The 18,275-nt window shown below is 45.4% G+C and overlaps 1 protein-coding gene across 3 annotated transcripts in view; it reads right to left on the reverse strand.

The window, feature by feature from the left end:
• Window positions 1-18,275, reverse strand: part of spata5 (spermatogenesis associated 5) — a 129,848-nt gene that overhangs the window by 104,958 nt on the left and 6,615 nt on the right. For all 3 annotated transcript variants that reach the window (XM_035744525.2, XM_035744526.2, XM_035744527.2), the window contains exons 11-12: window positions 5,122-5,276; window positions 2,320-2,529 (exon numbers count right to left, since the gene is read on the reverse strand). In XM_035744525.2, the coding sequence (XP_035600418.1) occupies window positions 2,320-2,529; window positions 5,122-5,276 (365 nt within the window). The remainder of the gene's footprint in view (window positions 1-2,319; window positions 2,530-5,121; window positions 5,277-18,275) is intronic.

Consider the following 18,275-nt stretch of genomic DNA (forward strand, 5'->3'; position numbering starts at 1 on the left):
AGCCCGCCAAGAAATCTTCCAGACATGAAAGGGATAGTTATTTAAGGGATAGAGGGGAAGGGAGGGAAAAAAAAAGAAGAAAAACAATAATTGAGAAGGAAGGCAAAGAGGACCGAGGAGGTAGGGTAAGTAAAGCTGCTGTGGCCGCTCTACACCCTCCATCCGAGGCAGATAAACATCCCCTCAGGCCGTCAGGACGCACTTCCTTCCCCTGCAATCCACCCTTTTCAACACCTCTGAGCTGGCAGGGACACAACACTTAAACGGCAGCCCTTTTGTCTCCTCAGAACACAACAGCGTTGTGGAGACTGACTCATTTATCCCCAGTTCCTCTGTGGTGGTGTGGCCAGGCCGGGTCTGGGCTTGATAATGTATGAAATGAAGTGTGTTTATTTTACCAGCTAAAACAGCACATTTTAAAGTGTCCTTTTATTGCCCGCAGCACAAGATGCACCTGTGTAATGATCATACTGTTTAAGTTAAATTAAGGTTAAATTAAATAAATAAATACAATCAACGTCTTGATATGTCACACCTGTCAGGTGGATTGGATAGATTATCTTGGCAAAGGAGAATTGCTCACTAACAGGGATGTGAACAAATTTGTTCACAATATTGGAGGTGTTTGTGCATATGGAAACCAACACTTTACATGTTGGGTTTATATTTTTGTTTAGTGTAGGTACATTTCTATGTAGCTATGTATTAGATAAATGCCTCTATTGGCTCCCGTGTGGCGCAGGGGTCTAAGGCACTGTGTCTCAGTGCTAGAGGCGTCACTACAGACCCTGGTTCGATCCTGTATCACAACCGTCCGTGATTGGGAGTCCCATAGGGCGGAGCACAATTGGCCAAGCGTCTTCCAGCTTTGGCCGGGGTAGGCCATCATTGTAAATAAGAATTTGCTCTTAACTGACTTGCCAAGTTAAATTAAGGTTAAATAAATAAAAAAATCGGTGTGTGTGAGACATGATAATGAAGTGTTAGGGTTTACTGTACATGACAGAAGTAGTATAAAGTAAAGTAAAGCATGGATAATGTATCAGAGTCGAAGCTACCAACACACTAGGGGAAAGTACCTCATGATTTTGTAATTGTAAATGTACTAGCCTGGACTTTATTCCCAAACAACATCTACGAGAAAAATAGCCCCTTTTGAGAGACTTTTACAGTCTTTCTGTCTTTTCTTTCTAATATAACAGCCTATCCACCATCTTTTACCACTGACCCCCCTCTAAATCAGGCTGGCTGACAGCTTCTGTCACGACCCCATTGCACCCGGCAACAGCTTCCAAAATAAGCGCCAATCAACGATTGCTGAGCTGATCAATCAATCTCCATCAAGAGGCCTGGACAGAGCAGGGCGAGGGGTAGGAAGAAGGAAGGTGTAGGGGCGAGTGTTGAATTGGGGTGGAGGGAGAGGGGGGGTAGAGAGGATGGGGTGATGATTGAAGAGGACAAAGACAGGGTCGGAGGGGTCAAGTGAGGAGGCCGTATAGGTCTGCCTCCAAGGAAGCCAGAGAGTCTGAGGTCCTTGAGAGAGACAGGGACATATCCCTTTGTTTTTTTAAATGGGTTAAAGCCAAGGGAATGGCTGCTGGTATATGTAAATAGGCATGGCTAAGTATTTCTCCCCAATTTTGTGAAAAACGATCTTGTCTCATTGCTGCAACTCCCCAACGGGTTCGGGAGAGGCGAAAGTAGAGTCAAGCGTCCCCCGAAACATGACCTGCCAAGCCGCGCTTCTTAACACACACTCGCTTAGCCTGGAAGCCAGCTGCACCAATGTGTCGGAGGAAACACCGTTGAACTGATGACCGAAGTCAGCTTGCAGGTGCCCGGCCCGCCACAAGGAGTCAGTAGAGCGTAATGAGCCGAGTAAAGCCCCCCCCCTGCCAAACCCTCCGCCAAACCCAGAAGACGCTGGGCCAATTGTGCGCCGCCCTATGGGACTCCCGTTCACAGCCGGTTGTGACACAGCCTGGGATCCAACCCCGTTGCCTTAGACCGCTGCGACACTCGGGAGACCCGCAAAGTATTTTTGGGACAACAGAAAAATATGGTGATAGTGTTACTAGCTATAGTTGTAGCATTAGTTACTTAATGTTGTGGAAACGACAAAGGTCCATGCTAGGTCAGCCATAACTAAAGGAACTGTGCTTAAAGGCAATGCAACTGCAAAACTGATGCATTACAAAAGTATGCATTACAGGGGTGGGATTTATGGAAACTTATAGGTGTAAAAAGGACACCTCCCTGCCCATACATTGACCATTTGGAGAGAATGCAGGCAACAATCTAATGTTAAATGACCATCACCTTGATGGCGAGAAAGTTGAGTCCGCTCTCATTGGCCAGAGCCTTGGCGATCATGGTCTTGGAGCAGCCTGGGGGCCCGTAGAGGAGCACCCCTTTAGGGGGCTGGATGCCCATGCGGGTGAAGGCCTCAGGGTGCCTGAGGGGCCACTCCACCGCCTGCTTCAGTTTCAGCTTCACCTGCTCCATGCCTCCCACGTCCGACCAGCGAACCTGCAAGGGAAACAGTCAGCAAGGGAAACAGTCTGCAAGCGAGAGAGTCTTTCCAAGTCAAAAGTAACATCCTTATTATGGCAAGAAAGTTGTGGGTTCTGTGTGCAGTGTTTATTTCTCTCTACAGCTGTAATTAATCAATCAATCACTGAAATACTGTTTGTATTTTTGCTCTGGGCAAATGATTTGGAATAATAAAGTACAATAACTAGTTGAGATACACGACAGGAAAAGCATTGGGCCAGATCTGGGCGGAGAGTGACTCAGCAGACAACACAGAGAGTCGGACAGCAGCTGACACTTTGACGGATGATGGGCAGAGGCGCGCGACTCCAGGGAGATAAAACCGATAAGGAGAGCAGGGGTTGGACAGAGCAATAAGGAGAGCAGGGGTTGGACAGAGCAATAAGGAGAGCAGGGGTTGGACAGAGCAATAAGGAGAGCAGGGGTTGGACAGAGCAATAAGGAGAGCAGGGGTTGGACAGAGCAATAAGGAGAGCAGGGGTTGGACAGAGCAATAAGGAGAGCAGGGGTTGGACAGAGCAATAAGGAGAGCAGGGGTTGGACAGAGCAATAAGGAGAGCAGGGGTTGGACAGAGCAATAAGGAGAGCAGGGGTTGGACAGAGCAATAAGGAGAGCAGGGGTTGGACAGAGCAATAAGGAGAGCAGGGGTTGGACAGAGCAATAAGGAGAGCAGGGGTTGGACAGAGCAATAAGGAGAGCAGGGGTTGGACAGAGCAATAAGGAGAGCAGGGGTTGGACAGAGCAATAAAGGAGAGCAGGGGTTGGACAGAGCAATAAAGGAGAGCAGGGGTTGGACAGAGCAATAAGCCACCCTTTCATGACATCAGCATGACTTTTCCTCTCTCGCTCTCCTTCTCACCATCTCTCTCCTTCCATCTCCACCTCTCTCTCCCTCCCTCCCTCCTTTCTCTGCCTGAAGTAACACATCCCAGGCCACCGGCGCCGTCTCCCGGGAACAGAGCACCCAATGGAAACTTGGCGTCCGGCCACATACTGTAAATACCACACGTTGAACAATTTATAGATAGATAGATAGAGAGAGGACGGTGGGTGAGGAGAGAGAGAGAGAGATATAGATGGTGAAAGGGAGACTGGAAGAGAGCGTGGAAGGAGAGAGCAAGAGACAAGAGAAAGCGAGAGAAAGAGAGGCACAGCTTCCCCTTGCCAGAATCTATGGGGTGTAAATCAATCAGGCAGCTTCAGGTGCCTCTACCCTACCAGGTTGGCAGCAGATGTGCACAGCAAAGATGTATACCCCCTTTCTCCCCCTGAACCTATTTTGTTGTGTTTCTGTTCAAGTTTTCTGCAGACAAAATGAACATGGCGCTGGCGTGAATGACAGTAAAAAATATTTTAAAAAGCATAATTGCAAGGTGCTTTTGTCACGAACACGGCAGATGTAGAATTAGAGGGTGCAGTTTGAGTCACACCTTGCTTCGTTGATTTTACTCCCCCTGCCTCTTTTTCTCTCTCCGAGACCCAGTTATTATCTTTTACTGTTGTTGTCTGAAGTTTACAAGGGGCCTCTTAGGGCCCGGGCTTTGATGGGGTTGCCTGGGATGTGGGAGAGGAGGGCGGGTGCGACAGTAGTTGTGGTGGGTACTTCTCCAGACAAGAACTTGGAGAGGAGAGGAAGTCGAAAAAGGGGAACGGAGCTCTCGGCTGCAGCTGCCAGATCCAAACATTAAAAAGGTCCGGTCGGCCTGAGAGAGAGAGGTGTGCTCTGCTCTTGCTCTCGCCAGGCCTGGCTCCACTGAAAGTTTCTTATATAAATGGATTAGAAACAAATGTTTTGCACTCATATGGATATAATCAAGTCGGAGCTCTGCGGCCGACCCTTCAGCTGCAGTGCACTGAGGGAAGGAAAAAAACTCAAGCCCATCTTTTGTTTCCAGGAACTGGCCGCAAGAACTGAATGTCTCGGGGTGAGCTCAGTGCAGAGGAGCATTAGGAGGAAGGAGAACGGACTTTTTTCATTTTTTTTTCCCTCTCTCGCTCTCTGGCAGGAACCGATGTCGACCCGATCTGCTTCCAATTAGTGCTGGAGATGATGTTAGCCTCTTCCTGTCCGTTATGTCTTGCACATGCAAACTCCAAAACATCCTGGAGTCTCACCACTGTCCCCCCACACTGAGTGTGTGAATCATCTCCGTTTCAGGGAGGGCAGCAGTATGGCTGTGGGTCATTTCCATCCGACGCTTCCTCGGGTTTGAACCCTCGGTGAAAACCGCACGTCAACAAAAGTAACTGGGGATCTGAAAGTATCTTCTCCGATGCACAAAATACTTAATGCCTCACTTGATTACTCACCGTACTGTTGACATAACACATTGACTGGTTGTCCAATGAGTAATTAAGCGATTTGCGCTCCTGAGAAGATTTGTTGACGTTTCAGAACATGAGACTAGAAAACACTTTCCGTTGTGCCGGGGACATCAGCAGAGCTGTTGTTCCATCTTTGGTGGCACCCGATAAATCGAATGACAGTTTGTATGCCGACCTCGCATGCCGACAATTTTCATGCCGACCTTCAAAAAGGAGTCCAAGGGACTACAATCCAGACATACCTTGGGGACATCGATGGCGACCTCCCTCATGGCACTTGGTTTGACCTCTGACATGGCCCACTGGAGGTCCTGGAGGGTGACCGTCACTGTCCCCATCAATTGGAGGTCTGATGGCTGGGAGCCACTCCCGAGAGCATGCCTTAATGCATGCAGCCCTGTAAAAAAGACCAGATTGATAAACGTATTTGTTAAACGTACAGGTTTTCAAAATGTCTAGGTTTAGTTGACAATTTCCTGTAGGGTGATATTTTGGCGAATAGTGCATGGTGGGTAATAAGAGGTAGAACATTCTGATAAAAGAACATTGTCACGTTAGAGACGCTTTAGAAATGCAAAATTCACACAGGATGGACATTTTGCAAGTCTAAGATGAGTTGATGACGTGTACAGTTACCAGGAGGAAAGATGCCCCAAGCTGCAAAACAAGTCATGTTTTCTGAAAATCAATACTTTGTCATTCAGCAACACGCCATCGTCAAAATGTCAACAATAGGCTAAACCTCACTTTCCTAATTTTTTCAAAAACGACAGGCCATACAGTGGTGGACAGTTTCCCATAAGTCCTTGGCAGCCGCTCCACGACTCCAAACACACACTTACTTTCACACAGTAGAACTTTCACCTCACCTCTCAGGCTCCTACATGTCGTGATGACGAATCCCTAACGAATGCCTAAATCTCCAAATGAACACTAGTTCCCTTCACTCTTTCAATTCAACAGGGCACATTGGACACGCATAGCCAAGAAGAAAAGCTGCAGAGGAACTGTAATTGACACGTTGTGTTTGAGATTAACTCTCTCGTGACTAGAGGCGATTCTGTTACCGGCCGAGTATTAAAAAGGACAACGGTACAAATAACTTAATCTGTGCATTAATGTTGGTGTTGGATTTTGAGTTCGTGTTGGGCCTTGCAGAGCAGGGACACAAAAAGAGTGAGCCACGGAGAGAAATAGGCCGGTGTACAATCAGCATTCCAAGGGGCCGGGGTGATGATAGCTCATGAATAGGCCACATCGGCGCCGGTGACGGGACAGGGAGCACGCTAGAAGGCGTAACCACAGGAGGAAGGGAGCAAGAATAGGGATTACGGCCTACATCAGTATCACCGACAGAGAAGGATTAGAACAAGGATAAAAGCCTGGTTTTCCAAGAGTGTGTCTCTTGGAATACTAAGGCATTGGAATTCTGAATTGAATTTTCTTGAAGATGGTTGAGAGAAAAAAAAGAAGAAGAAGAAAAATCCTCACAGTGAGTGTTTAATACAAAGGAGAAATTGGGCTTCCTGTGGGTTGTGGCATATTTGTCATGTGTTATTTGTCTTAAACAGTCTGTCAAATACATCATACAAAAGGAAATAGATCGATCTCTGAGACTAGATAAACATGTCACGTCTCCAGTCAATAAAAGATGAGTCAAATTATGTGTAAGGATCAAGGGCAAGGAAAATTCTGAATGAGGCTGGTTGAACTCTGTGCAATAGATAGTAGATACAAATATGAACGGGAAAATCCTGAATGAAAAGCTGCTGCTAGGAGTAAATCAGCCTCATTTTTAAAGAACCCTACCGCATGACACTCGACTAGAGTAGCCACCAGTTGTATAGATTCAAGCCATGCATGTAGGATAACAGGCATTTGATTAACAAATGATACAGTGGCTGAGCGCATGATTACCGAAGGCTTCCACCTCTCCTCCGAGCTGAGGCCAGGGACCGGGGTGGGGAGGGGGGTTGGGGCTGTGGGCCAGGGCAGACAAGAGGGGATTTACGATCAGACAAGACTGCATCCTGTTTATATTTTCCAGGATTTGAGAAGACTGAAAAAAGGGACAGAGGAAAAAAAGAAAAGCACAATGTGGAGAGAGAGAGCGAGCGAGCGTCCGTGAGCAGATCAGGCCAAGGTCAGTGTGTTCTAGGGTCCTGGGCTCTGTTCTCGACTGTGTCCCGTCTCCTCTCCCCAGAGTCCCCCACCACATCACATCAATCCCGCCTGACCTGGCCCTGCCCGATGACATGGCCATCTCTTCTCCATTCAAAGCTCCAGGGCTCTTCGACTAGCAGTACAAAAACATCTGCCTCAGCCTGGAGCCTGAGACCATGCACAGGGTAGGAAGGAGGGGAGGGGGCAAGCATATTTTTCTGGGGAGAGGGGGGGAACAGGGGCTACCACATGTGCTATCAGAGGGACTCTTTACTCCTCCTCCTCTTCTCCACTGCTCAGCCTCCTCATAAGAGGGATAGAGGGATGTTCAAAGGGTAATGGAGGTTAAGGGCTTGGTTCTCGTTCGTCAGGCAACGTCTACTTCAGTGATGGGGGAGAAGAAAATCTATACAGTTAAACATCTGGATATTATTTTGGATTATATAATGGTATTGTTTTGACAATATCACAATATTATTTTTGCGCTAGGTGGCTGTACCTTCATAGCTTGTTCTCCATCTTCTTTTTAAACAGGGAAACAATTTGTTTTCAGCACTTATTTCCCTGACTGAACAAAACTCGTTTTTCTCGTGACTCTCTCTTGTCCCTCTGCAGCAGACATATGGTGAGCAATATGTTAGGACCATGGAATCCCAATAAAAATCACAGTATCGAATTGCATACATACAGAAATCGCGAGAATTGCAATACATGTAGCATCGGCAACCAAGTATTGTGATAATATCGCACCGTGAGGTCCCTGGGAATTCCCGGGCCTAGTCTATTTGCCTTTGAAAAAGAAGCCCACTTGACAGTCGGGCGACCGTGACAGCCTTCTTACCTGTTCCAGTGCATCGTAGTAAAAACGATGTTTGGCTGTGGTGCGTTAACCCGGAATTCTAGACAGAATAAGAAAGAAAAGTCTGCGCTCATAAGGCTGAAGAGCTCAAAAAAAAGCCCCGAAATGCTGTCTTCCTGGATTGACAAACGTTTCGTCCAGCTAAAGGATCTTTCTCTAACCAATCGCTGGACACAAAACACTACAGTTGCTGAGGAATTAACCTACAGAACAAAAATTGACCTAATGAAAGTCGGACCAACTCACGACCCATTGTCCGTATGAGCAACTGATGGGTGTCTACACAACCTAAGCAAATGCTTAGTTAGCAAGTACATTCATGAAGCAGATTAATGTAGTATCCAGCTTGGAATCTGGATAGCCCAAAGGCAAAAGGAAATGTAATTCAACAATGCGACTCCAGCATTTCCGCTTCAGGGATGATATCCCCTGGCTAGGCTTGGCTCGATCCGAGCATACATTTGGTTTAGTTATGAAAACATCCGATGCACTGTTTAGAAGAGGAAAAAGGAGCGACACAACAAGGTTTAATCTGAACCTTATGTGGATTCTCTTTTTTTCTCACTTGTTCTTTCCCGAATGCTTCACATTTACCAGCAATCTGCGGGAAATTGAGAATGGGGTGCCCCTGGCTTGGGGAGGAAGAGACAAGGTGAAAGCAGGGGACTGTGGGCTGGTAAAAAGAAGGGATGTTCCCAATTATCTGGCACCAAAACAGGCCCTCCCCGACTCGAGGCTCTTCTTCCGGGGCCACCTCCACCAGCCCGGATCTGTAAGGGAACGTGAGCCAAGTCCACAGACCAACATATCTAAGACACCGGTGTGTCCTACTATAACTACCTTCAAAAACAACTAGCTTGGATTAATTTGGGCAGTTTTACAACTTTGCTACAAAGACAGGCAGAGGACACTGAGTTAACTCTAGTTGAGGTAAAGTAAAAGTTCCCCCTGCCAAATTCATGGGCTTCTTATATATGTCAACAACAACCGTGGGTAGGTAGGTCATTTATGGAACTCCATCTGTGGGTGTCCATCTGCACTCCTACAACATGTTCAAAACTTATTTAGACAAGAAAAACCCCTCCGTAACACCTTCACCCCCCGTCCCGTCCCGGGGCACTTGTCAGCAGAGCTGTGTGGGTCTCGAGCGACGTTGTCCTCAAATGAATTGTGAAATACTTTTGGCTCTACACCATAATAAAAAACAGGAACGTTTTCATTACTCTGAGGGGCTTCCGGGAACGCTCTTTGCACCTGTATTTACAATACCCAACATCTGTTCCAGCACTGAAAGACTGCAATAATATGTGCTCTTAAACACACACACTGGGGAAAGGGAGGGAAGGAGTGCGCAAGCTGCCATTAATAAAGGTAAGGACCGAGAATAAATAGTACAAGGCGAACATTTCCGGATTTTATAAACAGAGCCGGCAAATAAACGTCACATACTGATCTGGCAATATTTATGTAGCCTGTCCTAAAATTCCAAAAGTGCCTTTAAAAGGACTGTGGAGTCGGGAAAAGTGCTTTATATGGAAGGCTTCCTCTGTAAACACACATCAAGCATTTACCACTGTTGATCTCATTCATGTCTCTGCAGCAAGATTTATGTCAAACAATACTCGCCTCATTTTTCCCTGACATTTTTTTCCACTCATACTTGTGCAATAAAATAAATCGGCATTCCAAAAACTAAATCAAATCTAAGTTTAAGGTTTGGGCTCCCGAGTGGTGTAGTGGTCTAAGGCACTGCATCTCAGTGCTAGAGACATCACTACAGACACCCTGGTTTGATTCCAGGCTGTATCACAACCGGCTGTGATTGGGAGTCCCATAGGGCAACGCAAAATTTGCCCAACATCGTCCAGGTTTGGCCAGTGTAGGCAGTCACTGTAAATAATAATTTGCAAAGTCAGAAACCAGAATATATAAATAAATAAATTACATACATACACATACAGTGCCTTCGGAAAGTATTCAGACTTTGACTTTTTCCATATTTTGTTATGTTACAGCCTTATTCTAAAATTGATTAAAATGTTATTTTTTCTCCTCATCAATCTACACAAATTCCCCCACAATGACAAATCAAAAACAGGTTACCCCACAATGACAAAGCAAAAACAGGTTTTAGAATTGTTTTGCTAATTTAGATATTTTTTAACTGAATACATAAGTATTCAGACCCTTTACTCAGTACTTGTTGGAGCACCTTTGGCAGCGATAACAGCATTGAGTCTTAAGTATGACATTATAAGCTTGGCAAACCTGTATATAGTGAGTTTCTCCCAATTTTCAATGCAGATCCTCTCAAGCTCTGTCAGGTTGGATGGGGAGAGTTGCTGCACAGCCATGTTCAGGTCTCTCCAGAGATGTTCGATCGGAGTCCGGGCTCTGGCTGGGCCACTCAAGGACATTCACAGACTTGTCCGAAGCCACTCCTGCCCTGTCTATGTGATTAGGGTCATTGTCCTTTTGGAAGGTGAACCTTCGCCCCAGTCTGAGCACTCTGGAGCAGGTTTTCATCAAGGATCACTCTGTACTTTGCTCCGTTCATCTTTGCCTCGATCCTGACTAGTCTCCCAGCCCCTGCTGCTGAAAAATATCCGCACAGCATGAGGCTGCCACCACCATGATTCACGGTAGGGATGGTGCCAGGTTTCCAGCCCTATTTGGTAAAATACCATATTATGGCAAGAACAGCTCAATTAAGCAAAGAGAAACGACAGTCCATCACTACTTTAAAAAGACATGAAGGTCAGTGAATCCAGAACATTAAGAACTTTGCAGTGCTGTCGCCAAACTGATCAAGCGCTATGCTGAAACTGGCTCTCATGAGGACCGACACAGGAAAGGAAGCCCCAGAGTTACCTCTGCTGCAGAGGATAAGTTCATTAGAGTAAACTGCACCTCCAAATGCAGCCCAAATAAATGCTTCCCAGAACAAGTAACGGACATATCTCAACATCAACTGTTCAGAGGAGACTCCGTGAATCAGGCCTTCATGGTCAAATTGCTGCAAAGAAACCACTACTAAAGGACACCCATATGAAGAACAGATTTGCTTGGGTGAAGAAATGCGAGCAATGAACATTAGAACGGTGGAAATCTGTCCTTTGGTATGATGAGTCCAAATTTGAGATTTTTGGTTCGAACCATCGTGTCTTTGTGAGACGCAGATTAGGTGAACAGATGATCTCCACATGTGTGGTTCCCACTCCTTCAAGACGGTTGGAAAAGCATTCCAGGTGAAGCTGGTTGAGAGAATGCCAAGAGTGTGCAAAGCTGCCATCAAGGCAAGGCAACGGGTGGCTACTATGAGGAATCTAAAATTTGTTTAACACCTTTTTGGTTACTACATGATTCTATATTTGTTATATCATTGTTTTGATGTCTTCACTAATATTCTACAATGTTGACAATTGTAAAAAGAAAAGAAAAATCCTTGAGTAGAGTAGGTGTGTCCAAACATTTGACTGGTACTGTATGTATGTATGAACAGTTGAAGTTGGAAGTTTACATACACCGTAGCCAAATACATTTCAACTCCGTTTTTCACAATTCCTAACATTTAATCCTAGTAAATATTCAGTTTTAGGTCAGTTGAATCATTTTATTTTAAGAATGTGAAATGTCAGAATAATAGTAGAGGGAATGATTGATTTCATACTGCATTTCTTTCATCACATTCCCAGTGGGTCAGACGTTTACATACACTCAATTAGTATTTGGTAGCACTGCCTTTAAAAATGGTTTAACTTGGGTCAAACGTTTTGGGTAGCCTTCCACAAGCTTCCCACAATAAGTTGGGTGAATTTTAGCCCATTCCTCCTGACAAAGCTGGTGGAACTGAGTCAGGTTTGTAGGCCTCCTTGCTCGCACACACTTTTTCAGTTCTGCCCACACATTTTCTAAAGGATTGAGGTCAGGGCTTTGTGAAGCACACTCCAATACCTTGACTTTGTTGTCCTTAAGCCATTTTGCCACAACTTTTGAAATATGCTTGGGGTCATTGTTCATTTGGAAGACCCATTTGCGACCAAGATTTATCTTCCTGACTGATGTCTTGAGGTTTTGCGTCAATATATCCACATAATTGTCCTTCCTCATGATGCCATCTATTTTGTGAAGTGCACCAGTCCCTCCTGCAACAAAGCAGCCCCACAACATGATGCTGCCACCCCCGTGCTTCACGGTTGGGATGGTGTTCTTCAGGTTGCAAGCCCCCCCTTTTTCCTCCAAACATAACAATGGTCATTATGGCCAAACAGTTGTATTTTTGCTTCATCAGACCAGAGGACTTTTCTCCAAAAAGTACCATCTTTGTCCCCATGTGCAGTTGCAAACCATAGTCTGTCTTTTTTTATGGCGGTTTTGGAGCAGTGGCTTCGTCCTTGCTGAGTGGCCTTTCAGGATATGTCGAAATAGGACTCGTTTTACTGTGCATATAGATACCTTTGTACCTGCTTCCTCCAGCATCTTCACAAGGTCCTTGGGGAACTTTAAACTTTTGGGGTGTGTGTGCTCTCTCTGCTCTCCTGTCATCCACAATCAGCTTTGTCGTTTTGTTGACATTGAGGGAGAGGTTATTTTCACTCCGCTCGGGCTCTCACCTCCTCCCTGTAGGCAGTTGGCCTACCCCTATGTCATCAGCAAACTTGATGATTGAGTTGGAGATATGCATGGACATGCAGTCATTGGTGAACAGGGAGTACAGGATGGGACTGAGCCCGCACCCCTGTGGGAAAGGGAAAGGGGGATACTTAACTGAAATGTGTCTTCCGCATTTAACCCAACCCCTCTGAATCGGAGAGGTGTGGGGAGATGCCTTAATCGACATCCACATCTTTGGCACCCGGGGAACAGTGGGTTAACTGCTTTTCTCAGGGGCAGAATGACAGATTTTTACCTTGTCAGCCCGGGGATTCGATCCAGTAACGTTTCGGTTACTGGCCCAACGCTCTAAACACTAGGTGGCCCTGTGTTGAGGATCATAGGGGCGGAGGTGTTGTTGCCTACCGTCACCACTTGATGTCGTCTCCTCAGCAAGCCCAGTTGCACATGAAGGCGTTCAGACCCAGGGCCCATGAGCTTAGTGATGAGCTTGGAGGGCACTACTGTGTTGAAAACTGAGCTGTAGTCGATGAACAGCATTCTTACATCGGTATTTCTCTTGTCCAGGTGGGATAAGGCAGTGTGCAGTATAATGGCGATTGCGTCATCTGTGGATCTGTTGGGGTGATATGTGAATTGTAGTGGGTCTAAGGTGTTGGGCAAGATGGAGGTGATATGATCAATAACTAGCCCCTCAAAGCACTTTATGATGACAAAAGTGAGTGCTACGGAGCGCTAGTCATTTTGTTAGTTAACTTCACTTTCCTGGGTAAAAGAACAATGGCGGACATCTTGAAGCAAGTGGGGACAGACTGGGATATGGAGAGATTGATTATGTCAGTAAAACACTCCAGCCAGCTGGTCTGCATATGCTCTGATGATGCGGCTTGGGATGCCATCTGGGCCAGGCAGCCTTGCAAGGGTTAAAACACTTAAATGACTTACTCATGTCAGCCATGGAGAACGAGAGCCCACAGTCCTCATGACAGTCGGCGGCTCGATGTTGTTTTACTCAAAGCGGGTGAAGGTGTTTAGATTCTCCAGGAGTGAGGCGTCGGTGACCGTGACGTGGCTGGCTTTCCCTTTGTAATCTGTGATTATCTGGAGTCTCTGCCACATACATCTTGTGTCTGAGCCGTTGAATTGCTACTCCACTTTGTTCATGTTGTATTGTTTGACCTCTGATTGCCTTATGGAGGTCTTAGCTGGTATGTTGGTAAACCTCCATGGTCCCAGTCACCTTGCCATGGTTAAATGTGGTGGTTCGTGCTTTCTGTTTAGCGCGAATGCTGCCATCTATCCACGTCTTTTGGTTTGGATAAGTTCTAATCGTCACAGTGGGAACAACATCCACTATGCACTTCCTGATGAACCCAATCAACGAGTCAGTGTATGCATCGATACTATTCTGAGAGGCGACCCGGAACAGTTCCCAGTCCGCTTAATCAAAACAACCTTGAAGCATAGATTCCGATTGGTCAGACCAACATTGAACAGTCCTTGCCACGGGAGCGTCCTGTTTAAGATTTTGCCTATAGGTGGGGAGGAGCAGAATGGAGGCAGGGGATGGCCTTGTAGCCATCCCGGAAAGGAGAGTAGCAATGAACCAGGGTCTGTGTTGCGCGTGTAGCACAGGCGATGTGTTGCTAGAATTTCGGTAGCTTTTCCCTCAGATTTCCGGGAGGTAATACGGTCGGCATTTGATAGTGAGGTATTCCAGATCGGGAGAACAAAAAGACTTGAATTCCTAAATGTAACCACAATCACACCATGAGTTGTTAACCATGAAACAAACCCCGCCGCCTTTCTTATTTCCATAGACTTATTTTTTCCTGTCCGTGTGATGGATGGAGAGCCCCGCTGGCTGAATGGACAGGGACAATATATCCAGAGAAAGCTATGATTCTGTAAAACTATGTTACAGTCCCCGATGTCTCTCTGGAAGGAGATCCTCGCCCTGAGCTCGTTTACTTTATTGTCCAGGGACTGAGTGTCAGCGAATACTATACTGTGAAGCGATGGATGGTATGAACACTGCCCAAGTTTAACGAGGGCCCTTCTCCTACATCTTATCCAGCATTTGCGTTTCGGTGCAGCCCCCGGGATGAATAGAGCTGCCTCGGAAGTTCAAACAAAGGATCCAGGTCAGGGAAGCCTAATTTCTGCTTGAATTTCTGGTGAGTGACCGCCAATCTAATATCCAAAAGTTACTTACGTCTGTAGATAATAATACAAGAAACGTTCTGAGCAAATAATGTAAGAAATGACAAAGAAAAAAAACTAAAGCTGGCTAGGAGCTAAAACCAGGGCGTCCTTGTCTGTTGTACGCCATCTCTTTGGTCAGCAAGGTTCAAATGAACTATCTTCAAAGAATGAATTCCAAAGTTTAGAACTAAAAAGGTCTACAGTTACAAAAATAATACTCATAGCACATCAAATCTACAGTGGATTCGGAAAGTATTCAGACCCCTTGCCTTTTTCCACATTTTGTTATGTTTCAGCCTTATTCCAAAATGGATTCAATTGAGGCATCAACCAAGCTAGCTAGTCATACATGAAGCTTAACACACAATGTAACTACTTTTTGGAGAAAATAAAATGTACAGGCTTCTATTCTCCTGCATTTTCCAAAGGGCTTCCCCTGTTTTAGAAGGCTTTGTAAATTGTTGGTCCGGATGTGGCACACAGCAATTTACACTGTTTAGACTGAGGAAATGATTCATCTGCCACCACTAGGATCAGTTCACCATCATAACGACAACATAGAGACGCCTAAAAACCCTAGGAGAGAAAGCATGCCGGGACAGGCCGACAGGACTCCATTCAAAACAGTGAAAAACACTTAGGGTTGATCACAGATGGGGACAACAGAGTAATATTTGTAGAAACTCACATTAAAATCAATAGGTCTACAACAGGCTACCTTTGTCATTTAATTCTTAAAACATCTATAATAAATCACTGTGTGTTTATTTCATTAACAAAAATAACTCCAAAATATATTTGTAATCACGCTTCCTTTGGCCCTTGAAATGCTCAGTCTGATCAAGTGGGCGTGAGGAAATACATTTTGTGATGTCATGATGTGGGACAAAAATCCACCCCACCTGAACAGGCTGAAATTCCAAGCAATTAAAAAAAAAAAAAATGCCTTTACACAAAAGGGCATTATCATCATGTTGAGTGTTAAATTGACCTTATAGGGTGAAAAAAAACAAAAAACTTTTAAATGACTATACACAATTAACTCTTCACCATCATTGATTTCTCCCTTTACGCATTTTTAAAACCTGTTAAACTCTGAGCTAAAATAAAAATATTTTGTCAGAAAATAAAAAGTGACATATCATTTGAAAGCTACAGCCCTTGTCGTTATGGAAATGTAACTCAAACCTAACTGCTCACAATGTCATAAGAATCATTTAGTATGCATGGGAATTGTCCCCCCCGCTATGGGACACCTTCCTTAACCATGTCCAAAGGGCAATTACAGGTGCACCCAGTGGAATTTCACGAGCAAATGCCACACATTCGACCATCCTATGACAGGAAAACCTTTTAAAATTAAAGATATCATAGCATGCGCTACAAAGAATGTAGTCTACCTATTGAAATACACTTGTGGCCGGGCCTATGTGGTCAAGACGCGCCGGGCACTCAAGAAACACATATCCCAACATAAGAGTAGAATCAGATACCAAGACCCCAAAAGTCCAGTCGCTATGCACTTTATGACTGCCAGACACAATGTTGCCTCATTAAAGTACATGGGTATCGAGTATATCAAAGTCCTGAGGAGAAGGGGGGACATCGATAGACTTGTATTGCAAAGAGAATAATGTATAGACTGCTCTAATTGGCGTTTGTCTTATGTCTATAAATATGGGTGTGGTACACTCCCAGTGAAATGACCTGACGAAGATCCTTGCAGGATGGAAATGTTGTTTGTATACTCATGAAAGTATGTGGTTGATACTGACTTTTTTTCGCCACCCCACTCAAAGGATGTGGGTTTGATCACACTTGACTGCAAGGACTGATCTTCCATGATATCAAAAAAACTATCATTTTAATGTTAAGGCTTTACGGTGTTTGTTTACATTTAATTTGTGTAGAAACATTGGAGTAAAACAAGCTTATATTTTGGGTTCCGATGGGGTACGACAGTTAACCTAAGGTCACGAGGCATTTATACATTATATCCTTCAAGACACAATGGGACATATCAGAATTGATGATTGCCGCGTTAAATTAGACAAAAACATATTGAACTTGATGCACAAAAAAATAACTCACTTCCCTATTCACATCTGCTTTTCTTGCTAACCTAACACAGAAGCACACAAATGTGCAGACGGCCGCCTTGGCCTTGTCATCTTTCCCTTTGTCTACAGAGTGTCCGTCTCAGTTGAGAAAAATAAAGAATTTTACAAAAGGAAAAAGAGGGAGAGAGAGAGAGAGAGAGACCAGGAGAAGCTACAAATAGCCTTCTGCAGCCGGGTCTGGTCTAGCCTACAGCAAGCAGGGCACCATTGTACTGCTGGGGACTGGGGGAAGGATGTCAGAAGCCCCTGACCCTGTCCTGGGGCGAGATGGGAAAGGCGGGGGGCAGCTGGTCGTGGGGTCGGTCCGTTCGTGTGCATGACACCCTCACTGCACTTCTATTTACAGGAAGAGACGATGCAGCGAGCCACGTTCCCCCTCGCAGGTCATTGTTACCTGAAGAGGACTGGGAATTGGGGGAAACAACTGGGGTTCCTTGAGAAGTTTTCATGACCGTATGTTGTTGTCGCAGACGGCAACAGAGGAAAAAACACCAACATCAACATTGTGGTGCTGGACAGGGTTCTATTAGAGTTGACTGTCCCTTAACTCAAACATAAAAACACACACACACACACACAGTGTGGACAGTGGAGAAAAATGTGGAATGGGTTGAAATGGGTTTATGTGACCGATACTGTATCTGAACTACCATTATGTATGGATCCATAGCATTGATAGCCTTGATACGGTCAGATAGAGAGATCCAATCTTCTCTGGAGACGGTTAGTTTTTCCTGTGGTGCACATGTGAGGTTCTGTGTTTGTCTAGTGTTTTGGGTTTCAGCATCGGAGAAAGGGGGGAATCTTCCCTCCAGGGGTTTTCTCTGAAAACACTGCCAGTCACGTCTGGCCTCTGCGGACAGTAAATCACTCTCTTCACCAGAGCGCTTCCGTGAGCCGAAGTAGTAGCCCTCCTCAACTGGAAATGCAATACGCCACGTCCCCGAGACCACCCAAGAGGCTCTGAGGGTCAAACACACACACACACACACACACACACACACACACACACACAACAGGGCCTCTTAACCGACGGCCACAGAATCACCCCAACATCCTGTTATCCTGACACTGTTTACCGGCTAGGGGGATTGGGTTGCAGGGTTAAGGCTATGTGGGCAATGAGGAATTTCACAACAAGTTTGTTTTTTACTTTAAAAAGAGTTTTCTCAATGGGATCCACAAGCCAAAGTAAAAGCCCACATCCTTAGGTCAGGAGAGTCTCAGAGGGTTGGTGTGGTGAGCCACTCAGTTTCAGATAATGAGAAGCTACAATACGGTGGTGAGAAAAATGGCTTTTTCATAGCGTAACCAGCTAAATGGTGATAGCTACATTGGTGGACATTAGTATAACAAATAAACGGTATCATATACCAATCCCTCACCTCAATTCTTAGGCCTCCCATTGGCTATAGTGGGTTAGGCCGTTGCTCCT

Source organism: Oncorhynchus keta, chromosome 30, assembly GCF_023373465.1.
Source record: "Oncorhynchus keta strain PuntledgeMale-10-30-2019 chromosome 30, Oket_V2, whole genome shotgun sequence".
Lineage (NCBI taxonomy): Eukaryota > Metazoa > Chordata > Actinopteri > Salmoniformes > Salmonidae > Oncorhynchus > Oncorhynchus keta.